The sequence below is a fragment of the Rhincodon typus genome, chromosome 6 (genome assembly GCF_021869965.1).
Source record: "Rhincodon typus isolate 14 chromosome 6, sRhiTyp1.1, whole genome shotgun sequence".
In the NCBI taxonomy this organism is placed as follows: domain Eukaryota; kingdom Metazoa; phylum Chordata; class Chondrichthyes; order Orectolobiformes; family Rhincodontidae; genus Rhincodon; species Rhincodon typus.
The window spans coordinates 34,383,902-34,411,575 of NC_063337.1; the positions used below are offsets into that span (position 1 = coordinate 34,383,902).

General features: G+C 41.0%; 2 protein-coding genes across 5 annotated transcripts in view; one reads left to right on the forward strand and one right to left on the reverse strand.

Annotated features, from left to right (window-relative positions):
- Positions 1 to 27,674, forward strand: part of atp8a2 (ATPase phospholipid transporting 8A2) — a 701,479-nt gene that overhangs the window by 97,474 nt on the left and 576,331 nt on the right. The window lies entirely within an intron of this gene.
- The window catches only part of cdk8 (cyclin-dependent kinase 8), an 80,970-nt gene that overhangs the window by 17,159 nt on the left and 36,137 nt on the right, over positions 1 to 27,674 (reverse strand). For 3 of the 4 annotated variants that reach the window (XM_048597587.1, XM_048597585.1, XM_048597584.1), the window contains 4 exons: positions 9,464 to 9,521; positions 3,088 to 3,219; positions 2,160 to 2,303; positions 607 to 676 (listed from right to left, as the gene is read on the reverse strand). In XM_048597587.1, the coding sequence (XP_048453544.1) occupies positions 607 to 676; positions 2,160 to 2,303; positions 3,088 to 3,219; positions 9,464 to 9,521 (404 nt within the window). Of the gene's footprint in view, positions 1 to 606; positions 677 to 2,159; positions 2,304 to 3,087; positions 3,220 to 9,463; positions 9,522 to 13,843; positions 13,905 to 27,674 lie in introns of all 4 variants that reach the window. The other variant, XM_048597586.1, reaches the window with a different exon arrangement.

Sequence of the window (27,674 nt, forward strand, 5' to 3'; positions counted from 1 at the left end):
TCATGTTGAGGCTTTACAAAAACACTGGTTCAGCCTTAACTGGAGTAATATCTTCATTTCTAGGTAGTAACTTTTAGGAAAGATACAGTGACAGAATCTGGAGAAAAGAAATAAGAATGGTTCCAGGGATGAACTACTTCAGTGATATAGGTATGACTGGAGAAGGTGGAGTTGTTCCTCACAGAAGGGGAAGTGAAGACATTATTTGATTGAAGTGTTAAAAGTCATGAGGAATTTAGACAGACAAGAAAGGGAGAATCTGTTTCTACCAGAAGAACCAAGATAAAAGGACAGGAGTTTAAGATAATGAAAAAAAGAACAAAAGGTGACATGGGAAAAACATTTTTAAATGTTCAAATCTGGAATGCACTGTGAGGCAGTGGTGGTCTTCAATAGGGAATTGGACAATTAACTAAATATAATAAATTTGAAAGGCTACAGGAATAAGGTGGGGAAATGGACCTAGCGGAGTTGATCTTGTTGACAGTCAGCAAGGACATAACATTTCAAATGGCATCTACACATGCTGTAACTGTTCTATGATTTGAAAACAGCACATTATTTTGTAACAGCTAATTACAGCAAGTAAATTAAGAACAAACTCACGTATTTCTTCTGAAATCTTTCATCAACGTTGAATGCTCTGGCATCTTTTTAATGTCTTCCCAATCTTTATCTGACAACAAACCATAATATAAATCCATGTTAATTTAAGCTGCTGTTATTTAATGACCTCAACGTATTTCTTAGTTTGCAACATTTACAAACTTTTTTTTTAAACACATAGAATTACATTGAAGATATACACCACAGGGCATTCAGTCCAAAGTCAATGCCAAAGATTATGCTCCATTTCAGTACCATTGCATCTTTTCTCCTCTAAATCTATCACCATAACCATATATTCCCTTCTCTCTCATCTGTTGACCAGATTGCCCTTAAATGCACGTCTAGTATTTACAACAACCAGAGTTTCACATTTTTACTGTTCTAGGTAAAGAAGGTTCTCCTGAATTCTCAATGGGATTTCTTAGTCATGATCTTATATAGACAGTGTTTTGTTATGTTCTTGCCCACAAGAGGAGGCATTTTCTCTGTTCCCGCTCTATCAAAAATCTTCCATAAATTTAAAGACCTCTATTACACAACCAGACATTGGCACTAGCACCCCCCCAAAAGAAAACCTATTATGTAACCAGGACTGTACATGGTCATCTGAAGAGTGATCTAACCAAGATTTATTACTTTGGATATAACTTGCCTACTCTTCAATTCCAGCACTCTAAGAAATAAAGACTAGTGCTTGGTTTCCTTTTCATGTTGCCTCACTCACTGGTGGAGCAACTTTTAGTCATTACAGCATCTACACTCTGAGATCCCTTCATTCACGGAAAGGCGGAAACAGAATTAACAGACACGTGCAAAAGTATGGATGCATTCAGAGGACCAGCATGGATTTGTTAACGAAAAATTATGTTTAACTGACTTGCTGTCCTTTTGTGACAGGGCTATGGAGTGGGTTAAAGACGGGTGATGGATGTATACAGATTTGTAAAAAGGCGTTCAGTATAGTGCCATGCACTAGACTATGAGAATAAAGTTATAGGGCGGAAACTAAAATGGACAGGTGTAACCTGGATACTAAATTGGCTGAGTGATACGGAACAAAAAAAAAAAAAAAAAGTACCTAAGTTTAGAAAACTGAAAATCATTAAACTCAGAAATAGCAAGAACTGCAGATGCTGGAGTCAGAGATAAAAAAAAGTATGGAGCTGGAGGAATACAGCAGTTGCTGTCAGGCAGCATCAGAGGAACAGGAAAGTTGATGTTTCAGGTTGGGACCCTTCTTCAGAGAAACATAGACTTTCCTGCTCCTCTGATGCTGCGTGACCAGAATTAGTCCACTCATTGCTGCTGGGTTTAGCCAACTATAGTACTCCATAGTCTATGTATAATATAAAGCAAAGCTGCTATTTTTCAAATTTGCAGCTAATATTTTGTTGCATCCAATACATAAAGTACTAAATATGCAACTATTCTATACATGAGCATAATTGCCACATTGGGGATTGCTCCATGTTGACATGTAGAAATAAAGAAACATTACGAAAATGACTTAAATTTACAGAAGATCAGTTCAGCCAAGATTCCAAACTCACCTGCTGGAAATCCCATCACATTGAATATTCTATCCAGCTGGTCATGGTGATAAGGATTACTAGTCTTGATATCTTCTTGACGACAATGAAAAATAGGCTCAGATGTTAGCAGCTCAGCAAATATGCAGCCAATAGCCCAAATATCTATTGAAATTGAAAACGTTGAAATGAGTAAATGGAATGGATAAAACAAAGAAAGGGTTGCCAAACTGGAGCTTTTCAGCTTCTGAAGAACAGATAACATTTGCAGAGAAATTTACAGACATCATTCTGACTTTCACATCATAAAACTGAATTTCACAGATTGCTAATAAGTTAAATTCTAAAACAAATTGGTTGTTTTGCTTTTCATAGCAGTACCATTCTCATTGTTACAGGCTTTACATAATTAAAATTAAGAAGAATTATTGATGTTGTAAATACAAATTCTTTTTACAAAATTCAGGATTATAAACCATTCATGTCAAACAAACAATCAACGACTTTATTTAACTTTGATACCCTTCAAAAAATTCTTACATTTACTAACATTTAATGGGCATTCCTTATAAACAACAGTGCAAGAGTTACATTTAGAAAGATAAGTCTTATAGTCATTGACAATGATGTCTTAAAAAAAAACTTAAGTTTTCACTTCGCCAATGAATGATCCATCTCCTTTGTAATCTTAAAAGAAAGGTTTGTTACCTGAATTTCATTTAACAACAAAACAACACTTGACTGTTCATATTTATTGCATTTGAAAACTTATGCATGTATATCTGCATAGATTTTCATTCCAAATTGCATATTCTAACTTTCCACTTTATATTACTCAGCATAAAACAAACTTAAAAACTGGATTCCTAATACAATAAATATTCATTTGTTTATTTTCTAAACAAGGAAAACACGGTTTAATGCTAATGTTCTCCAGTTTAGTTCTTACCTATGGCTTTGGTATAATGTCTTGCCCCAAGTAGCAACTCTGGTGCTCGATACCAGAATGTTACTACTACTGGATCCAAGTCTGCTAAAGGCTTCAGAGGTGAATTAAACAATCGAGCAAAACCCATGTCCGCTGTATGAAAGGTATACAATGTTGAACAGTTAGAATGAAAAGGTGTAACAGTACACAACAAAAAAAAACAAAAAACTTATTTCTTTAATGGCGTTCCCTCCTTAGCCTTTCCATTGATCTCTCCAATTACACCAGTATACAGGACTCCAGCAAAATTGCTTCGTAGCAGAATTCTGTCGGTTATTGTCCAAGAGCAACACAAACAATAATGCAAAGGCAACTAACTCAGATACTTCTCCTTCCATGCTCTCAAAATCCTGTTTCCTCAGAGATTCACCAATTGAAGGTTCTAACCTACAAGCATTTATCTGACAGCACAGCAATGACATATGTAGATTGACAATCTCATTTTTGCATTCGTCTGGTTTGCTTACAGTTCCTTTTCTTTTTGTTCATCTCACTTGCTGAGGTTTTGCTTTTATTGAGTAATTTCTGACTGCCAATCAGAAAGAAAGGAAGTAGACATAGACTGAAGGAAGTCTTCCAGTTCCAAGTACAAAGAACCAGTCAGCAAACAATAGTTTGGACAATAAAGTGAGGAATTGCAAATGCATAGAAACAGCTAGAACAACAAATAATTGAAAAGGTAACATGTGAAAACAGCTGGGCAAGTGTGGATTCAGAACAGGAGTACAGATAGCCACAAAAATAGGCAGCACAATTCTGAGGAATATTTAGTCTTATTGCACAAGTGCTTTACATGGAAAAATGAGAGATTAATAAGGGATCAAGATATATTCTAAGAAGATTCCAAGAAAGTTTGGTCGCTTAACTAAACTACTATAAAATATAGTGTTTACATCAAAGTCCTTTACAGCAGATGTAGCAAGGGATTTGAATACACCGCTGGCCCAAAGATCATGGAACAGGAATTGCCACTGGCATCTGGTAACGATGAACATGAAGGGAGATGAAGGTTAATCTGGAAGTAGTTGCAGTATCAGAGTCATACAGCATAGAACAGGCCCTTAGGTTCATCAAGTCTGCACCATCCTATATCTACACTAATCTCACTTTCCAGGATTTGCCCCATAGATTTGAATGTTATGACATTTCAAGTGCTCATTGTGTACTTAAAAGGTTGTAAGGGTTCCCACCTCTTCTGCACTCCTAGGAAGTATGTTCCAGATCCCCACCATACTCTAGGTGAAAGAAAATCTTTCAAATCCCCTTTGAACATCCTGCCCTCTACCCACTGTGCCTCCTTGTTATTGATTCTTCAACTAAAGGGAACAGCTGCTTCTTAGCCACCCTGTCCACATCCCTAAATCTTTTACACTTCAATCAGGTCACCCCACTTCAGCTTTCTCTGTTCTAAAGAAAGTAACGCAAGCCTATCCAGCCTCTTTTTGTAGCTAAACTGCTCCATTCCATGGTCCATTATCTTGGTGAATTTCCTCTGCACACCCTCCATTGCAATCACATCCTTCCTAAACGGGCAACCAGAACTGCACACAGCTGTGGCCAAACTGATAGCTTTCAGTTGTCCTCTCACACTGTCACCATCTGCTTCTGGAGGTTCCGATGCTTGAAACTTGCTGTCCATTGCATTGAGTAACTATTGCTGAACTGCTGAGTGATGAGCAGGTTCAATTGCTTTAGGATGGCTAGAATGTTAGAATCCACACCAGTGGCAGCATTGCCTTCTCTCCAGCTTGTTGATTCAAGACGACAAAGATTAGGGTGATATCCAGCATTTGCTCGAGAAGACTTTCTCAGCATCTTATCCAAACTGGTACTCCTTAAGGGATCCAGGTTCTATGGCAGATTACCCACATTAGGGTCTAGGTCAGTTAGGGTCTATGTCATGACTCCAGGAGTCATGTGATCAATGGCCCTTCTTGTTTCAGTTGATGCATTCAGGCAGGAAGTTTCCTCCTTTGGTAGCAAGTTAGACCGAAGAATCTATGCATTTCTCTCCTGTCTTAGGCCAGCTCCATGCCTCTATTGGTCAGATTATCTCCTCATCAAGAATGATGCCTTCCTTAGTAGTGCAGTTCCCAATAATAAAATTGTCCAGAAAAGTTGGCAGGAGACAAGCTGGTTAAGACAGTGTTGAATCTTGCAAGAGTTTCCTTGAAAGTCATGCTGAAGAGGTGTATGTCATCCAGATACACAAGGATGGACTGGAAATTAAGATCTCCAAACATTTTACTGATCAAAAGCATGACAGTGACAGGGGTATTATAAAGTCCAAACTGCAGTTTTGTATATTTGTAAAGCTCCCCATGCCTGTTGAGAATGCAGTCTTTTAAATATCATGTTCAGCGAAGGGTAGCCGGTTATAACCATGGGCCAAATCGAGATTGCAAACGACTTCATACCTTGAGAACTTGCAGTGCTTTTTCAATCCTATTTAGAAGTTAAACATCCTCATTAGTCTTTGCGCTGAATGCCCAGCAATTGATACAGATCCTCATTTTCCCATCTTTCTTCATTGTGAGAAGTATGCAGTATTCATTCTTCATGACTCCTCAGTCTAACAACTTTGCAGGTAGTCCCAGAATTCCTACCAGTCATGGTGTGAGATGTAGCAGTAAGTAATCTTTACTAGATGGTCATCTTTAGTCATAATCCCGTGGCCTACCAGGTCACAATACCCACTATTTTCATCATGTTTACTGCAATTCGTCCTGTAGTCGGTGAGCATAGAAACAAGCTACTGCTTATAGGTGTCCTCCAACTCGCCAACATCCATCTTTCAAATAAAGTGAGTGATGTCTCCTCCAGTCATTCTATTATCCGTAATATCTGCAGGTTTATGGACAACTGTGGGTAGCTTTGGTTGGAGGTAAACAACTTTGTGCTGAAATTGGAAATTTGCATGGGTATTCTACTCTTTTCTCCCACATTAATGAGGGCACCTTCTAGAGTTAGGCCAAGTGGGAACTCTGCTAAACAGGATATTCCGGCAAGGCCTTGTTTTGACTATTTGGAGATGGCTGGTAGGACATCTCAAAGACAGTGATGATGCCGGCAGGTAAAAGACCAGCTCAATTCCTTGCTACTCGAACAGTTCATTAGGGTCTAGGTCAGTTAGGTCTCCACACACAGAACGATACACCTTGAGTGTGTGGAGCAATTTCAAAGACTCGTGCACCCCTTCTGCTTACCTCAATGTGCTCCTCATAGCAGTCACCATACATGTTTTCCAAGGACACCCATTTATCTCTTAATACATTTGATCCAACAGTTGGGTCACAAACTACCAGAAAACCAAAGCTATGAAAAGTGTGACTGAGGACAATTAGGCAGAGCTCCAATCCCTACGAAGCAGAGACTCTGTTGGCGAAAGAAGTATTAATCAGCTCGCACTGCTCAGTGAGATGCTCATGGAAAAAACTGGCGATTAACAGTTAACACCTTCGCTCGTGAGTAAATTAAGTGTGACACTACGACTGTACCAAATTTCAAGCTCACTGTAGGGCAAGTCCCTATTGCTCTACATAAGGTTGAGCTTCATGAAGAATCTCAGTCCTTACCTCACTTTTGGTGGGATGCCCAATTAGCTTAATGTCTGGTGAAAAGGAAAGGCCACTGCCCAGGATGGGGTGTCTGCATCAGATAGAGGTGGTGGTAGTGATTGTGGAGGGCTCGCAATGCAAACACCTGTTTGACAGCCCTTGGACAGGATCAGCCATGAGGTTTACCATGGAGATAAAACAGGAAGACTGGATCTGTGCTTGCCGTGCAATAAATCTTTTCTGCCTGCTTCTTCAGCCTGAAGTTTACATCGGTTTGTGCTGATTATCACCTCCCAGATTGTAGCCTCTTTCTTGATATTAAGAGTCCAATCCTTACCTATAATCTATATGATATAATCCAGTGTAAAGAATTGAGACATGTCAAAATTAAGGATCCTCAGCTCCATCTGTATATTACCATCCCTCACTAACTCTGCTAGGCAGTCCTTCAGCTGCTGCCCCTGTCAATTTGAAGGAGGGATGCAGGCAGATGATGTAATTGAACAACTCCAAAGGACATGGAGAGGCTCCCCAATTTCCTTCAGCTTGCTTGTACTCTCAGAATTTCTGCTGCAGTTGTAACAGGCTATCCCAAAACCCTTATCAGTTCCTCGAAGTTCTCCCACTGTATACCCTTTCCCAGTGGTTTTTCAATGGGCTTTCCAACACAGATGTTCCATCAGAATGTCACCTACACAGGTCCCTGGACGCCATAACCAGCCTTGCGTCCTCAATCCAATCTTAAATCACTGCATCATAGGGCATTTTCAGTCTTCTCCACATCTGTCCAGTTTCCTACTCATCATTAAGTAGAATATCCAACTAGGAGTACTGCTTCTCTCCTTCAGATCATCAAGGGAACACACGTGAGGAGCTTCTGTCTGGGTTTGCCTAAAATTCCGATTCCCTCTGCCAATACCTGAGCCTCATAATCCTGGAATGATTTCAGCCTCTCTGATGGACATTATCAGTTTCAATTCACCTACCATGATTTGATGGCAATGGAATTCTGCTAACTACACCAATTCTGATTTAGGGTTGCTGGTATCAAAATGTTAACTGTCTCTCAAGATGCTGCCAGACCTGCTGAGTTTCTCCAGCACTTTCTGTATTTGTTTCATATTTCCAGCATCTGCAGTCCTTTGTCTTGTTTTTATGGGTAATAGGGTAGGATACAAGTCCAGAATATTTGCCAACAAGGTTCTTAGATGCTGCAAAGACTTTGAAAAACTGGCACCAGAAAAATCAAAGACAAGAAAAGACTATTTAGTGTAATAAAGATCTCTGAAGCATCTCATTATACCATTTCAGTTTATTCTCTAAAATCCTGCTTGCCTGCTTCCACGCTTCCACTTTTTAAATCACAGCATAACAAAACTTTTTCCCCTCAATATTTTATGGAGCTATTGGTGAAAAAGCAGGACCATGGATCATTCTTTCAAAGAACTGGTGCAGAAACGTGAACAAAATAGTCTCCATCTTTCCTTTCGGATTCTATGTTGTAGGTTTTAAAAATTACCTTTTGCCAATTTAAATGCATTTTTTTTCCTACTATGTTATAGTAACTATGATTATGGAACATTAAGATTTCTTCAGGAGTTGTTGCCTTTTGACAAGATGTAGAGCTTCAACTTCTTAATCTTTCCCCATAGTTCATCCCTTTTTAACTTGCAATCAGTTTTGTTGCCTTTTTTGCTCCAGCTCCAGTATGTAATACTTCATTTTTGGGTTGTGGTGATCAAAATTGAACATGGTATTTCATAAACTTTATGAAATCAATTCCTCACATCATCAAGAAACCTTGTCATAGTTTAATAACACTCACTCTATGATGTAATTCCATTCATGATTTCTGATTTGTCAACCGTTTTGCAATGTGGATGTAAATCACTCTTTATTCTTCTTTTTAAAAGAGGTTTCTCTCTTTACGCTCTCCAGATTTTAATGCTGTCACCAAATTTCTCAAGCTTACATTTGACTGCACACAGGTCATTGAAAGTGAGTTGAGACAGCAAGAGTAAAATCACTCATTCCTGTTGGGTTAAGCACTATATCCCCATGTGTCCCAAGTATTCTGCTTTTTTTTTAAAAATCAACTATTCTGTAGCAAGAGTTCAATCTTGCGAATGAAACTCATTTCATTCTAGGGCAAAACCCTACAGCTAGAACTATTGCACATTTGATCAAACAACTCTGAAATATTACATGCCTCAACTTAATTTAATTGGCCCATTTTTGGTTTCAAAGAACAAGTACCTGATAGATGGATATATATTGAAATATGTGATTAGAACTCACTGGGTGGAGATGCAAATTTCACTCTGCCTTAAAGAGTTGGTAATTAAAAATACCTACACAGCAAGGATCATCCAAGCCAACAACGCCATCAGTTCTAATCAAATCTTACCAATCAGCATTCTTTCCTATTCTGGATGTGACTGTTAATCAAAGTCAGGAAGTTCCATAACTCAGATGCAACTTGATTGACATCAGAGACAGGAAAGAATACAAATGAATTGGATTTTCCCATGGAGCTACCTACATAGAGCTGCTGATTTTGGCTGATCCTTGTCTAGGCACACAATGGCAATTCTTTACACAGGAAGCAAATTAAGCAACAAAAAAAAAATTAAAATACCCTGCAATTTTCTAACAAGTCTTCATTCGAATACAACATTCAGAACATCTATTTGTGTTTTTAGCCTATAACACAAACTTCCAGATTAGCTTCCATAATCAGTCCAGAAACTGTACAAAACAAAAGTTATAGCATACTATACCAATTTTGACTCTCCCTCGTTCTGGTCCTTCACCCATTACTAAAATGTTTGCAGGTTTCTAGAAGAATAAGAACACAGATGCCAGATTAGTTTCAAATAATTTTTGCTCCTCAAAGCAAGCTCAAAGTCTTTAAAAATATAAATCCTTTCATAAACTACACAATTACAAAAAAAAGCACATAATTACAACATTGCTATCACTAGAAGTGGACTATTTTTGAGTATTTGGACAAAGAGTGACTTTGGGAAATGACAAACTACTATTCAAGTTCCACCTTCCCTTCACCTATGAACCCAAGCAGAAAAGTTGCTCTCAGAACAGCCATTCACAGTTATTAAGCTCCAGGATGTTCCTGGAGCCAGACAATAGACAATACCAGAGTCACAGACAAAGAATGCGGTTTGAGTGAGCTAGCACCAAATCAGTTCCACTTACACTAAAAATACTTAGTAATGAAAGTGTTTGTTCATGGGAGCACAAAGGCAATCATCATATGCAAAATCTTCCAACTTATAGCACTAAACTAATCAGGTAAACGCAGAACCTCAGAGACATACGAAACAAAAAGTTTCTCACAGGTCTCAACATTTTAAAATCTGCTTGATTTTTACAATTCAGTTGCATCACCAGCACCTATACTGCAACATGGAAAATTGTCTAGATATGTCCCACTCTCAAAAAAGCAGGATAGTTCAATAGTGATTCTCAGTCTAAACTCAATCATCAAAGTGATAGAAGGCGTCACTGACTGTGATAACGCAGCCCTTGCAAAATGATGACCTGTTGACTGTCACTCAGTTTAGATTCCCCCCCAAGGCCATTCGACTCCTGACCTGAGTCATGCCAACCCATTCAACCCAATGATTTCTCTCCACAGATGCTGCCAGACTTGCTGAGCTTTTCCAGCAATTTCAGTTTTTGTTCATGCTAACCGATGTTGCCCCTCAACCCACTCGTGTGAAACCTCCTGCTCTCCATGCTAACGTAGTGCCAATCCATGCTGATCTATGACCCCGCCCGTACCCTTTTCCATTGTATCTATTATGTCAACTTGCCTTGTATCTAGCATCCACAGACCTCAGGACCCATGTAGAAATAAAATAAAGTTGTTAAGTGTGGATTGCAGAATTCACTATATTAAAAAAAATTCAGAGGCTTGGTCCAATCATGGATAAAAGAGATAAGTGAGAGTGGTAAGTTCAAATAAGGTGAGTGATATCCTCAACATCAAGGCAGCATTTGACAGAGTGTAGCATCAAGGAGCTGTAGCAAAACTGAAGTCAATGGAAATCCACTGCTGGCTGGAGTCACATGCGGCACAAAGGAAGATGGTTATTGGAGGTCAATCATCTTGGAAGAAGGATATCAATGCACAAGTTCCTCAGGGTTGCGCGCTGGGCCTAAGCAAGTTCCTTCAAAGAACAAAGAACAGTTCAGCACAGCAACAGGCCCTTTGCCCTCCAAGTCTGCACCGACACATGATGCCCTCTAAACTAAACATCTTTTACCTCTATGCAGTCCATATTTCTCTATTCCTTGCCTATTAATTTATCTGTTATGTCGTCTCTTAAATGTTATGATTAAATGTATCCGCCTCCACCACTTCTTCTGGCACTCATTCCAGCTCCTTATCACCCTCCGTATTAAAAACTTGCCTCTCGTATCTCCTTTAAACTCTTCCCCCTTTTATCTTAAATCTATTTCCCCTAGTAATTGACATTTCCATCATGGGAAAAAGACTGTGACTATCCATGCCTCGCATGATTTTGTGAGCTTCTATCAGTTTGCCCCTCATATGCCAACATTCAAATGAAAAAAAAACCAAGACTGTCCAATCTGTCCTCACTGGTAATGCCCTCCAAGACAGGCAACATCCTTGCAAACCATTTCTGTACCCTCTCCAAAGCCTCCACATCCTTCTGGTAGCGTAGCAATCAGAACTTGACACAATATTCCAAATGTGGCCAAACTAATGTTCTATACAGAGATAGTAGGAACTGCAGATGCTGGAGGATCTGAGATAACAAGGTGTAGAGCTGGATGAACACAGCAGGCCAAGCAGCATCAGAGGAGCAGGAAAGCTGACGTTTCGGGCCTACACCCTTCTTCAGAAATCTTTCTGAAGGAGGGTCTAGGCCTGAAACGTCAGCTTTCCTGCTCCTATGATGCTGCTTGGCCTGCTGTGATCCAGCTCTACACCTTGTTATCTCTAATGTTCTATACAGCTGCAGCACGATTTGCCACATTTTATACTCCCTGCCTTAACAAATGAAGGCCAGCAGGCCATATGTCTTCTTGACTACCTTATCCATTTATGTTATCACTTTCAGGAAACCATGGACCTGTATACCTCGCTCCTTCCATATGCTGATGCTGTTAAATATTCTTCCATTTACTGTATATTTCCCTCCTGCATTAGATTTTCCAAAAGGCATCACCTTATATTTGTCCAGATTAAACTCCCACTAAGTCTCCAGCCTTTCTATATCCTACTGTATCCTCTCACTATCTATAGCTCCCCCAATCTTTGTGTCATCCGCAAGCTTACTAATCAGGATATTTACATTCTCCTTTAAATCATTTGCATATATTACAAACAACAGTAGTCCCAGCACTGATCCCTGTCGAATACCACTGGTCACAGATATCCAGTCAGAAAAACACCCTTCCACCATTACTCTTTGTCTTCTACGACTAAGCCAGTTCTGTGTTTGTCTTAGCAACTCACACGGATCCCATGTGACTGTATATATGGACTTTAGCAAGGCCCTTGACAACATTATTACCCTGCCCCCAATCATCGTTGTCATTTTCTCAAACAAAAACAATCAAGTTTGTGAGAAACTATCTTCCCTGCACTAAGCCATGCTGCTCATCACTGATAAATCCATATTTTCCAAATCTGAATTTATTCTATCCCTAAGAATCTTCTCCAATAATTTCTCTTCCATTGACTCACTGGCCTGTAATTTCCTGGATTATCCATGTTGCCCTTCTGAAACAAAGGAACAACACTGGCTATTCTCCAATCCTCTGAGAGCTCTACTGTGACTAAAGAGGATACAAAGATTTCATACAAGGCCTCAGCAATTTCCTCCCTTGCCTCCTTCAGCATTCTTGCTATAGATCCCATCAGGTCCTGAGGACCTATCTACCTTAATGCTTTTCAAAACAACAGTACCACCTCCTTTATTTCTTTAATACTGACATGCTCTAGTATATTTACGTACCCTTCTTCAGACTCACATCCACCATGTCCTTCTCCTTTGTTTCAATGGCCTTCCTTCCATCATTAGGCTACATACAAAGATATTTGGTGACAATCCAATTATGTTCAACACAATTCATGACTCATCAACATACAGTGGCAGCAGTGTACACTATCTACAAGGTGCATTGCAATTACTTGCCAAGCCTCCTTCAACAGCACCTTTCAAACCTGTGAGCTCTACCACCAAGAAGGACTAGAGCAGCAGATACATGAGAACACCACCAGCTTCAAATTCCCCTTCGAGTCACACGTCATCACGACTTGCAATTATATCACTGTTCCTTCACTGATACTGGGTCAAAACGGTGAAACTCCTAACCTAACAGCACTGTGGGTGTCCCTATACCTCTAAGACATCAATGATTCAAGACATCAGTTTATCACCACCTTCTCAAAAATCAATTATGGATAGGCAATAAATATTTGCCTAGCTAGCAAAGCCCATATTTAAAACAAAAATCACTCATGGGACATCGGTAATGCATGCTGGGCCAGCATTTATTGCTCATCCCTAGTTGCCCCACAGAAGTGGTGAAGTGCCTTCTTGAACCATTGCAGTCCATCTGCCATAGTATACTGACACCCCAGAAACAAAATAATAAGACCAATTTTTATTCATAACTTGAAATTTCAAGTTTAAAAGGTAAGTCAAAAGTGTTTTAATTATTCTAAAATAATCTCTTTTGTTCAGGTAAAAGTGCAAGCACAGAACTTACAAATATCTGAACATGGAACATAATCAGTTGAAAGCACAGTTATAATTTAAAAAACAAGCAGTAAGTAATGTTCAAAGTATCACCCTCCTCGAACAGAACAGAACTGAAATTAAAGAACCACGCTCAATGTACTCTCAAAATTCAGCAGCAAAGATGAAACTTAAACCAACACAAATAGGTAATAAACTGTATTAAGTGAAGATTATTGCCACAACATGAACCAGACACTATCACAGAAATAAAGAAGAGAAATAAATATTCAGAAGTTGGTGGATGTTTCAGGTTATGTGATCGGAATTTAATTCAAAGATTGGGAGCCCAGAGCCAGGGTAATTCCTGGCTCAGCAAATCTGACCCAGGAAAGAAAGTGCCCTTGAAGTTCAATTACTTACCTGGATAGGCAGGGTTCCCTGGGAAGCAGGTTGGTGAAAGACTTGCTTTAGCACACCGACACTGTAATGAAGTTTAATGTCCAAAATAATAAATTCAAAAATATTCTTCCAGCACAAATCTCACATCTCTCCCTCCACACACTCTCCATGACATATTATACCCGCCAGACCACCTTGCCACCCACATCCTTCATTTTCTCCACACCAACTCTGTCCTTTAGCCCACCCACAAGGCGCCTTCTGCTTCACATGCCAGTTCATGACGACTCACTCACCATCCACTGCCTTTATATCAACCATGTCAATTCATCTAATACCCACCATTGGCAGACTTCAGTACTCAAATAGATGGCATAAAGTTGGATTGTAAACTTCATTATAATGGAAAAACTCATTTATTTTTACTCATGTACTCATTTACATCCCCTTAACTAAACAAACCCTGAAAACAATAAATATTTCATGGGCATCATGGTGACTCAGTGGTTAGCACTGCTGCCTCACAGCACCAGCAACCCAGGTTTGATTCCACCCTTGGGCAACTGTCTGTGTGGAGTTTGCACATTTTCCCCATGTCTGCGTGGGTTTCTTCCGGGTGCTCTGATTTCCTCCCACAGTCCAAAGATGTGCAGGTTAGGTGGATTGGCCATGCTAAAATTGCCCATAATGTTCAGGGATGTGTAGATTAGGTGGAATGCTCTGAAGTTCGGTGTGGATTTGTTGGGCTGAAGGGCCTGTTTCCACACTATAGGATTCTATGATCCTCCGTGATCTATGATCTTAAGTGCACAATCTCTTATAGCAACAGTATTGGGATCCATAGCTCCAGAGTCTACAATCGTTTGCAGTCATTAACATTTTTAATCACCCTGTTCAGGCATGTTATGATGCACCTCTGAAGCAGGTTGAACTTGAACATGGGTCTCAAGGTCCAGTGGTAGGGACACTACCACTGCACAAGGGCTCCCACTTGCAGCTGTTAATCAAACCCTGAAATACCAGGCATCTGTCTGTGATAATGGATGAGTGTGAAATCCATCACACAGCATTTATCTAGTAATGGAAAACCTCGAATTTATGCACACAGACATTGTGAAATAGCAAGTAAATATTTTCTTTTAAAACAAACCACTAGACAACTTTTTTCAAAGATTTAAACTGGATTTTTAAATGCTTCAAAAGCATCTGTGGAATTCTTTACTACACAGGGCTTTAGAAGTTCGGTCGTTAAGCATATTCAAGGCTGATATAGACAGGTTTTTAAATCAACAAGGAAATCAAAGGTTATGGGAAAAGGCAGAAAGGAAGGTTGAGGATTATTAGATCAGCCGAAATCTCAAAGAATGACAAAGAAAAAAAGTCCAGGTTGAATGGCCTTCTTCTGCTCCTATGTCTTATGGCATGACATTCCCCTTTGATTAGTCCTCTTGATACTTAAAACTGTCAGAAGCAGCTGTTACATTAGTTAAAGTCTGTTTAAAGTACCAACATACTTAACCGTAATGCATTAATGCACAATTTATGCATTTTTATGCCTCCTTTGCACAATTTCCATGGTCACCTTACCTTCTCCAAAGGTGCCCCAGGATCAAATCCAAATGGGTACCAATGATTTAAATAGCTGGCTGCCCCTATTATCTATGCAATGCATCAAATACATGCCACCCCCACAAAACTAATCACTGCAGTGTTTGGGAGGAAATCTTATACTTTTTGACCATTGCCATCAATTGTACCATATCCCAGAGGCTCACAATCATGGCAAAGATCATAGAAGTCAATCTGTCTTACTTTAACAGTTGAAAATAAAGGGAATCAAATCAGGGAATATTAGAGAGGATCTTCTTTTATGTGCAGCACCCAATATGGCTTCAGAAAGGTCACTTGACCTGAAACTTTAACTGATTTCTCTCCATAGATGCTGCCAGATCTGCTGAGCTTTTCCGGCAATTTCTATTTTTGTTTCTCATATAAAGCATCCACAGTTCTTTCAGTTTTGACTTCAGAAAATCTCTCTTTTGCCAGATCAAAAAATATTTGATGGTTTAGCTCCAGGTGGTGGCATGCCAGGTAGACTATAGTACCTATACTGACTTAGGATGTCACAAAGCGTTCTATTTTTTTTTAAAAATATGGTTGTTGCTGTCATAAAAATGAAAGTAACAGTGTGCACCAGGGCCCAGAAACAACAAATGCCACAAGTGATTAAATAGTCTCTTTTTAACAGTGCTGGCTGAATTATTAATGCTGTTCAGAGTACTGGTAGAAGACCCTTCTCCTCATCCAGTGCCATTAAAGCTTCCAAATGGATTAGTTTTGTACAGGCATAGGGGACATAAATTCTCTCTCATTGAAGTACAGTCTTTCTCATAATGCAGCATTGTTCCATATTACATTAAATTGTGGCTGAGATTATGTGCTTAAGTATGCATTGATACTATATACTGCCATGGTGAGAAGCACACTGGAGTATTGCATTTTTGCTCTCCTCATCGACAGAAAGACATCACCTTTGAGAGAGTGCAAAGAAGGTTCAACAAACTAATTCCTAGGATGGAGAGATTGTTCCATGAGGACAGACTAATTGATTGGGCTTTTTTCCTTGGAAGTTTAAAAGAACGAGGAGTATGATCCCATTCAAAATTCGTACAGGGATCTACAGGGTAGATGTAGCAAGAATGTTTCCCCTGGCTGTGGAGGGTGGAGGTTGGACCTGCAGCAGAACCAGGAGTTAGTTTCAGCATAAGGAACAGGCTATTTATGACTGAGCTGAGGGACAATTTCTTCACTTAGTGGGCAGTCAATCTTTGGAATTCTCTGCCTAAGAGCTGTGAAAGCTCAATCATTCAACATTTCAAGATGGAGATCAATAGATTTCTAAAAACATTAATGGATCCTGAGATAACGCAGGAAAATGGTGCTGAAATAAGACTCTTCTGGTGGAATTCATCCAACTAACCTCCGATTCAGTGACAAGAGTACTATCAACTAAACCAAGCGTGTGGCCTTTGGAATTTCAGGAAGTCTTTGACAAAACTTCCAAGAAAATACGCGACATAAGATGGAAGTGAGATTTCAAAGTAAAACTTGGAAATATAGAAAAAATAAGTGAACATTTAGAAATAAGGAAGTGATGGGAAGTGCAGAAAAGGTAATGAAGAATGCTGGAATTCCTATTAGCTCCATTTTATATAGATAACCCAAAGACAGAAATTCAATGCAAATTGGTGAAGTTCAAAAATGATACAAATTGGGAGGAAACAGTAAGTCAAGTCAAATGAAGCACAAGTTTCAAAGGAAGTTTGACAAAAAGTATAAAGATGGGCAGAAAATGTGAAACATAAAATTTAACACAGCTAAGTACAAAACATTATGCATTTAACAACTACATGTGGCAGCAATCAACAAAAGAACCAAAGGAATATTGTTATGTTGTTAATAATGACAGCACAGATCAGAATAACTCTCAATTAAACTGTACACTAATCAGATTGCATCTTAAATTCTGTAGCTACCTTTAATTACCTAGATAGAAGATAAATAGCCAGTTCAGTGGAGCAAAGTGACATGAGACTAATCCCCAGCATTGGAGTATTTAATATCTCTTTAGCTTTGCTGACGGAAATGGAGAGGTGCGAGAGAAAAACAGATGAAATGAGGAATGGCTCTTCTTTTTAAAGACAACAGTAACAGTAAAGCCAGAGCAGGACTTTAAACTGAGCTACAATAGGACAGCATTGGTTTCTGCGAGTAAAAAGTAAATTTAAGTAAGATGTCAGTAAGCATTTCTTTATTCATCAAGTAATAGGGGATGGTGATAACAATGGTAATGTCACTGGACTAGCAATCCAAAACCGTAGGCTAATGCTCTGGGACATGGCTTGAATCCCACCAAGGCAGATGGTAAAATTTCAATTCAATAAAAATCTGCAATATTAAAGAAACAGTTAGCCTAATAGCAACCACTGTAGATGGTTGTAAAAATCCATCCTGTTCACTAGTGTTGTTTAGAGAAAAGGAAATATGGCCTTAGCTGGCCTGGCCTACATGACTCCAGACTCTCAGCAATTTGGTTATCTCTACTGCTTTCTTGGCGATTTGGGATGGGCATATAATGCTGGTCTAGCTAGTGACAATGAATGAACAAAAAAAAAAAAACACTCCACAGCATTTACAGCACATTTATTAGTAGAATAGTGAGTAAAAACAACCACTCTCTTGAAATGGTAGGGGAACACACTTTTTTTTAATTTTGTTTTCTGCAGCAAATATGCATTCATCTTGCTATCTCAGATTCCTCAGAAAGTAAAGCTAGCACAGGCATGAGACAAGTAGTGCAAAATGGTTAATAAATCTCAGACAGTGCAGTTGAGAAATTCATTGCTTTCATGGGATAGGGGTGTTATTAGCAAGGCAATCATAACCCATCGTAAAATTGCCTTGAGGTGGTTTTGATCCATTACCTTGAAAACCAAGGAGTGCACTGGGTCATTTGAAAGGACTGTTAAAAGCCATCACAGAATCACATAGGCCACACAAGGTAAAAACAGTAGATTTCCTTCCTTGAAGGTCCTTCATGAACCTGATGGGTATTTAACAACAATCCAGTCATCAATTGTCAATAAAGGTGATAATTTCAGAAATATTCTTTGCATTGTTTTAAAAAATGATTTGTCTCTGAAACCAGGGATAACAAGATAGCAAGAAGGTAGTCAGAAAACATAGCTCAATTATAGTTTAAACAAAAAAAAACAGGAGACAAAAAGGGACACAATGCACTACCCATATGGAACCACAGCATATTGGAGGAGTTACTGTGTTCAAGCAAGTTGCAGAATTGAATGAATGAGAATGTATAATCATAAGTTTTATAATTTAGAAAGACTAAGTTTTACTAAAATGACCTATAAGAATCCAAACATTATTACTGTTTTGAACATTCACTTCATTGTGGAAGAAAGCAGATCAACACTTCAAACCAAGCTTCATTTAACATCTCAGTTGGCTGGAGCAAATTAAGAACATATGAACTAACAGCAGGAGTAACTCATTAGGCTCTTGAGTCTGCACCAATGTTCAATAAAATTCGCGCTGATATTCTAACTTAACTCAGGCAGATGGGTTAAAAGTCTAAATGGGAAACTGGCATAAAGATAATGAAGAGGCTAGGGGTTTAATGGCCGAATTGGTCTTCAATGAAAGAGCAACAGGGGCAAGGAAAATATTGTAACCAAAAGCAGATGAATGGAGGGTTCATGCAACTGGAGGGATCACAAAGCAGAGATAATGCACCCAAAGTCAATTCACTCGGCCACAAAGAGCCGGTGGAGGTAAGTGATGTCGAGGATTGTGGTAATCTCCGGACTAGCTGAAGCTTGGGAAGAATAGAGATGGCAATGTGAAGAGAAATTGGAAATAACTGATCCTTAAAGTGATGGAGAGCAGAGCATTTTAGCAAAATAATACAAAAAGTTACGGTTGACAGAACTATAGTCAATCATCATAATTCTATTAGTTTTAAAATAGTGATGGAAAAGGAATCCCATGGTGGGATTCGAACCCTGGTCCCCAGAACATTATTGGGCGTCTGGATTAGCAGTCTGCCGATAATACCACTAGGCCATCACCTGCCCCTGAAAATATTTCTGAAGGAGGGTCCTGACCCGAAACGTCAACTTTCCTGCTCCTCTGATGCTGCCTGGCCTGCTGTGCTCCTCCAGCTCCACACTGTTATCTGACTCCAGCATCGGCAGTTCTTACTGTATCTGATGGAAAATGATAGACTGGATCTAAAAGTTAAAGTTATAAATTGGAGGAAGGCCAATTTTGAAGGTATTAGGCAAGAACGTTCAAAAGTTGATTGGGGGCGGATGTTTGCAAGTAAACAGACAGCTGGAAAATGGGAAGCCTTCAAAAAAAAAAAAAAAAGATATAACGAGAGTCCAGCAACAGTATGCTCCTGCTAGGGCGAAAGGCAAGGCTGGTAGATGTAGGGATTGCTGGATGACTAGAGAAATTAACACTTCAGTCAAGAAAAAGAAGGTAACATACGTCTGGTATAGATAGCAGAGATCGAGTGAATCCTTAGAAGGTTATAAAGGCAGTAGGAGTCTACTTAAGAGGGAAATCAAGAGGGCATAAAGGGGTCATGAGTCAGCTTTGGCAAATAGGGTTAAGAATAATCGAAAGGGATTTTATAAATACATTAAGGACAAAAGGGTAACTATGGAGAGAATAGGGGCCCTTAAAGATCAGCAAGACTGCCTATCTGTAGAACCGCAGGAGATGGGGATATGCTAAACGAGTATTTAGCATCAATATGTACTTTGGAGAAGGATGTGGAAGATACAGAATGTGGAGAAATAAACAGCAACATCTTTAAACATGTCCATATTACAGAGGTGGTGGTGCTGGATGTCTTAAAACACAAAGGTGAATAAATCCCAAGGAGCTGATCAAGTGTATCCTAGAACTCTGTGGGAAGCTACGGAAGTGATTGCTGGACCCCGTGCTGAGATATTTGTATCATTGATAAGCACAGGTGAGCTGTTAGAAAACTGGAGGTTGGCTAATGCAGTGCCACTATTTAAGAGTGGTGGTGAGGAAAAACCAGGAAACTACAGAGTGATGAGCCTGACATCAGTGGTGGGCATGTTTTTGGAGGGAATCTTGAAGGACAGGATTTACATGTATTTGGAAAGGACTGATTAGGGATAGTCAACATGGTTTTGTGCGTGGGAGATCGTGTCTCACTAACTTGATTGAGTTTTTTGAAGAAGTAATGAAGAGGATTGATGAGGGCAGAGTGGTGGACATGATCTGTATGGACTTCAGTAAGGCATTCGATAAGGTTCCTCATGGTAGGCTGGTTAGCAAGGTTAGATCACATGGAATACAGGGAAAACTAGCCATTTGGATACAGAACTAGTTCAAAGGTAGAAGACAGAGGGTGGTGGAGGAGGGGTGCTTTTCAGACTGGAGGCCTGTGACCAGTGGTGTGCCACAAAGATTGGTGCTGGGTCCACTGCTTTTCGTCATTTACATAAACAATTTAGATGTGAATATAGGAGGTATGGCTAGTAAGTTTACAGATCACAAAATTGGAGTTGTAGTGGACAGTGAAGACGGTTACCTCAGAGTACAACAGAATCTTGATCAGATGGGCCAATAGGCTGAGAAATGGCAGATGGAGTTTAATTAGGTAAGTGTGAGGTGCTGCATTTTGGAAAAGCAAATCAGGGCAGGACATATACACTTAATGGTAAGGACCTGAAGTGTGTTGCTGGAGTTCAGGTTCATGGTTCCTTGGAAGTGGAGTCGCAGGTAGATAGGATAGTGAAGGAGGAACAAAAACAAAAAGTTGCTAGAAAAGCTCAGCAGGTCTGCCAACATCTGTGATGAAAATATCAGAGTTAACATTTCGGGTCCAGTGATCCTTCCTCAGAACTGGTGGTGGCTGGGAAAACATCAGTTTATATGCAGAAAATAGGGAGGTGGGTGGAGTAGGGAGTAAACGATAGGATAGAGCCTAAAGAGAGATGAACAGACAAATGACTTGATAATGATCAGATTGGGATGGTGAATAGTTGTTAATGGGGACTATTAGTGAAGGAGGAGGTTGGTATGCTTGCCTTTATTGTTGAGTTTATTGAGTTATAGAGTTGGGAGGTCATGTTGCGTCTATACAGAACATTGGTTAGGTCGCTTTTGCAATAGTGTGCAATTTTGGTCTCCTTACTTTAAGAAGGATGTTGTGAAACTTGCTAGGGTTCAGAACAGATTTACAAGGATGTTGCCAGGGTTGAGGATTTGAGCTATAGGGAGGTGCTGAATAGGCTAGGGCTATTTGCTCTGGAGCATCAGAGGCTGAGAGGGGACCTTAAAGATAGAGGTTTATAAAAATCATGAGGGGCATGAATAGGGTAAATCGACAAGATTCTTTCCCCAGGGTAGGGGTGTGTCCAAAACGACAGGGCATAGGTTTAAGGTGAGGGGAAAGATTTAAAAGGGACCTAAGGGCAACTTTTTCATGCAGAGGGTGGTGAGTGTATGGAATGAGCTGCCAGAGGATGTGGTGGCGGCTGGTACAATTACAACATTTAAAAAGGCATCTGGATGGGTATGTGGTTAGGAAGGGTATAGAGGGATATGGGCCAAATGCTAGCAAATAGGGCTAGATTAATTTAGAATATCTGGTCAGCAGGGACGAGTTGGACCAAAGGGTATGTTTCCTTGCTGCACATCTCTCTGACTCTATGACTCTATTTAGCGGTTCTCAAATTAAATAGAATATATAGAGCACAAAAACAGGCCATTCAGCCTAAGTCAACAATCATGCTCCACTCATCTATCAGCATAATGCCATTTTCTCTCTGCTTCAGGCAATGTTGCCTAAAATTCAATACCACTTGTTTCAACTACTTTCTGTGCCAGCAAGTTTTACATCCTCATCAATTTAATAATTTAACTGGGTGCACTCTAGCAAACACTAATATAATTTTAAAAGAACCTTACCAGGAAGGTGAAGGCTGCAGGGTGACCAAGAGAAAAGACAATCAAGTATATTTGTCCTTTCCAGATAACCTTCCTATTCTGGTATCATTTTGTTGAATCATTTTTAAATCCTCTTCACAGCTTCTATATTCTTTTCATAAAAGATAGTGACAGAAATGTCTACAATAATACAAGTTTGATCTAACCAAGAGCTTGATAGAACCCCACAGAAATTCATTGACCTGACAATCACAGTATTAGGAGATGGCCAGAAATCAGAAACTAACTGGAGCAGGTAGCAGCTTGGGAGTTTGATACATAGTTGATTGGCAGAAGCCAGAGCTTAACACATCTTGGAAGAAAATGTAAATTGAATAGAGAACAAAAACGTATAAGCTATTATAAGACCCTTATAATGATCAAATGTGTTTTAGATAATATTCAACACTCATGGATTTAGTCTTTCTGATAAATCCAGGCTCCAAATAAGAATTCAACAAAAAGTTTCTATGGAAGAATTTAACTGGTCTTATCAGATGCTGATACATCATTTTCCACTTTGTTTCAGATATTCAGCATTCTTTTTATTTAAATCTCTACCAGTACATGATGAATGGAATTTGATATGGTTATAGGAAAACATATACAGATGTGATTAGTGATCACAGAGGGTTCTTCGGTAATTCTGGTTCAAGAATTCCCAGCATCGCTTTAAGAAGTCCAAATCTTGCTTCACTGTCCTGTTTGATGTACCTGAGAAAGTAACCAAATTTTTAAACAACATGTTCACAGGATGTGGATATCCCCACTCCACATTGTGAACAATGGTACAAATGCTTTTATTAAATGCCATGATTTCTTTAAAAAAAAATCAAGTAGAGAGCTCTGCATAAAATTGTTGGAAGTTGGATATCTACTTAAGTAGATATGTAACTGAAATTTTGTTAGCAGAGATTTGTCAATACGGGATTGGATCCAATTAATGTTTCATTATGTTTTATTCCATAGCGCTGATGGAAGAGTCATCGACAATGCTTTTGATGGCACTTAGTCACCGACAACCTGCCTCCTAATGTGCAGTCTGGCTTCTAGATCTCACTGAAGCCCTGGTGCAAATAAGGAAAATAAAAGACTGAATTCTACAGGTGAGGCAAGAGAGGGTCTTCCCTTGGCATCAAAAAGAGCCCCTGTAAAATTAAAGTCACTGGGAATCAGTGGGGTAGAGGGACCAACTTTTCACCAGCAGATTTCATGACTAGCATAAAGGTCAAAGATTTTAGTTGCTGCAAGTGCATCATTTCAGCCCCAGAACTTTGCCACAAGAGTTCCTCAAGGCAATGCATCAATTACATTCTTTCTAAAACGGGGTCTTCACTGATAATTACACATTGTCCATTCAGTGCCCTTGTGAGTATGCAGCAAGATCTCAACAATATGCATTAGCAGCATAGGAATGAAGAAACAGGAACAAGAGTAAACAATTAGCTCTCAAGGCCACTCTGCATTCAACTTGATCACGGTTGATCCTCTATCTCAACAATGTTTTCTGACACAACTTCCATATTCCTTGATATCTTAAATAATCAGAAATGCATCAATCTCCATCTTGAACACACAATGACTGGGCCTCCACAGTCTTCCCAGGCACAGAACTCAAAAAGAATTCACCACGTCTCTGAGGATTAACCCTCAGAGTGAAAACATTTTCATCCCAGTCCTAAACAATCCATCCTTATTCAGATATTGTGTCACCTGGTTCTGGACTCCAAGCCAGGGGAAAGATCCTTCCTGCATTTATCCTGTCAAGCCCTGTAAGAATTTCGTACAAATAAAATCAGTGTCTTTTAATAAAGCAGCTATCACTTCCTTTTGACATTTAATGGTCTTACCATCACAGAATCATTCAGGATCAATATCCTGATGGCCAACAATGACCAGAAATTTAATTGGAGCAGCCACATAGGAGCCAAGTATTTGACAATAAGTGACTCGTTCCTCACTCTCTCAAGTCTATTGACTGCTTACTGGGCACTATATGGGAATGCAATGCAATACTCTACATTTTGCTTGATGAGTGCAGTTTTACTAGTACTCAAAAAACTCAACAACATACAGGACAAAGCAGCCTATTTGATAGGTATAACACAGCGTGGAGCTGGAGGAACACAGCAGGCCAGGCAGCATCAGAGGAGCAGTAGAGTCGATGTTTCAGGTTGGGACCCTTCTTCAGAAATGGATCCCGGCCCAAAACGTCAACTTTCCTGCTCCTCTGATGCTGCCTGGCCTGCTGTGTTCCTCCAGCTCCACACTGTTATTTCGGACTCCAGCATCTGCAGTTCTTACTGTCTCTATTTGATAGCTATCCCTTCCTCAAACATGATAAAACATTCACACTCTCCGCAATCAGCACACCAAGGCTGCAAAGTGCATTATCTACAGGGTACGCTGTGGCAACCTCCCAAAGCTTTTTAGGCAGCATATGCCAAACTTGCAACCTCTACCACACAGAAGGTCAGGAGGTAAATAGTAACACACACCACCTACAAGCTCGGCTGTAAGTCATAGACTATCCTGACTTGGAAATCTATCATAGTTCCTTCATCATCACTCAAAAAAATCCTGGAACCCCTCAGGCAAGAACCACATTTTTAAAATTCTTTATTTTTAGAAACTGTGGAACTGAAATGGGCAAGATTTTAAAAGGGTGGTTACAGATTTGTCAAGTAAGTAACCCGACATCCACGACAAGCATAATGTAAGCAAATGTTATGCCAAGTACTAATTGAAGTTTGAGTTGCAGATGTCTTGGAGCCAAGTGAGTTACTGATGCAGTTTTGTTGGTAACACGAAGCTGATTAATCTATTAATTTGTGACCAGTTGCTGATTACAGAGACTGTTTTTTTGCCTGCCAACAACGACATGAATTGTTCTCAGGTAGCTGAGTTGCTTAGAGGTGAAACAAGTAGAGAGAGAGAGATAACAAGGTGTAGAGCTGGATGAACACAGCAGGCCAAGCAGCAGAGGAGCAGGAAGGCTGACATTTCGGGCCTAGACCCTTCTTCAGAAATGGGGGAGGGGAAGGGGGTTCTGAAATAAACAGGGAGAGAGGGGGAGGCAGATAGAAGATGGATAGAGGAGGAGACAAGCCGGTCAAAGAGGCGGGGATGGAGCCAGTAAAGGTGAGTGTAGGTGGGGAGGTAGGGAGGAGATAAGTCAGTCCAGGGAGGATGGACAGGTCAAGGGGGCGGGATGAGGTTAGTAGGTAGGAGGTGGGGTGGGGCTTGAAATGGGAGGAAGGACAGGTTAGGGAGGCGGGGACGAGCTGGGCTGGTTTTGGGATGTGGTAGGGGGAGGGGAGATTTTGAAACTGACCTCTACATCACCAAGGCCAGACGCCAACTCTCCGACACTTCCTCCTACCGCCCCCTTGATCATGACTCCACCCCCGACCACCAAACCATCCACAACCTCAAAGCTTCAGGTGACCTCCCACCCACAGCCTCCAACCTCATCGTTCCCCAACCCCGCACCGCCCGCTTCTATCTCCTTCCCAAAATCCACAAACCTGAATGCCCTGGTCGACCCGTTGTCTCCGCCTGCTCCTGCCCCACCGAACTTATCTCCAACTACCTGGACTCCATTTTCTCCCCCTTGATCCAGGAACTCCCTACCTACGTCCGTGACACCACCCACATCCCCCACGCCCTCCACCCCCTCCAGAACTTCCAATTACCCACTCCCCAACACCTCATCTTTACTAGGGACGTCCAGTCCCTATACACGTGCATTCCCCATACAGACAGCCTAAAGGCCCTCTGCTTCTTCCTGTCCCGAACGCCCGACCAGTCCCCCTCCATGACACCCTCATCAGCTTAGCCGAACTCGTCCTCGCCCTCAACTTCTCTTTCAATTCCTCCCACTTCCGACAGACAAAGGGGGTGGCCATGGGTACCCGCATGGGCCCAAGCTATGCCTGCCTCTTTGTAGGTTACGTGGAGCAATCCCTCTTCCGTACCTACACTGGCCCTAAACCCCACCTCTTCCTCCGTTACATTGATGACTGTATCGGCGCCGCCTCGTGCTCCCACAAGGAGCTCGAACAGTTCATCCACTTCAGCAACACCTTCCACCCCAACCTTAAGTTCACCTGGACCATCTCTAATATCTCTCTCTCCTTCCTGGACACCTCTGTCTCCATCTCCAGCAACCACCTAGAAACCGATATCCATTTCAAGCCCACCGACTCCCATAGCTACCTAGAATACACCTCCTCCCACCCACCTTCCTGCAAAAATGCCATCTCCTATTCCCAATTCCTTCGCCTCCGCCACATCTGCTCCCAGGATGAGGCATTCCACTCCCGTACATCTCACATGTCCTCGTTTTTCAAGGACCGCAACTTCTCCCCCTCAGTGGTCGAGAACGCCCTCGACCGTGTCTCCCGCAACTCATCCCTCGCACCCCCTGCCCGCAATAACAACCAAAACAGAATCCCCCTCGTCCTCACGTGCCACCCCACCAACCTCCGGATCCAATGCATCATCCTCCAACACTTCCGCCATCTGCAATCCGACCCCACCACCAAAGACATTTTTCCCTCCCCACCCTTATCTGCTTTCTGGAGGGACCACTCTCTCCGGGACTCCCTTGTCCGCTCCACACTCCCCTCCAGCCCCACCTCACCCGGCACTTTTCCCTGCAACTGCAGGAAGTGCTACACCTCCCCCCTCACCCCCATCCCAGGCCCCAAGAAGACTTTCCACATCAAGCAGATGTTCACCTGCATATCTGCTAATGTGGTATACTGCATCCGCTGTTCCCGTTGTGGCCTCCTCTACGTCGGGGAAACCAAGCGGAGGCTTGAGGACCGCTTTGCAGAACACCTACGCTCGGTTCTCACTAAACAAGTGCACCGCCCAGTCGCGAACGATTTCAAACTCCCCCTCCCATTTTGCAGACAACATGTCCATCCTGGGCCTCCTGCAGTGCCACAACGATGCTACCCGAAGGTTGCAAGAACAGCAACTCATATTCCGCTTGGGAACCCTGCAGCCCAATGGTATCAATGTGGACTTCACAAGCTCCAAAACCTCCCCTCCCCCTACCGCATCCCAAAACCAGCCCAGCTTGTCCCTGCCTCCCTAACTTGTCCTTCCTCCCACCTATCCCCTCCTCCCACCTCAAGCCCCCACCCCCATCTCCTACCTACTAACCTCATCCCGCCCACTCGACCTGTCCGTCCTCCCTGGACTGACCTATCTCCTCCCTAACTCCCCACCTACACTCACCTTTACTGGCTCCATCCCCGCCTCTTTGACCAGTCTGTCTCCTCTCCAC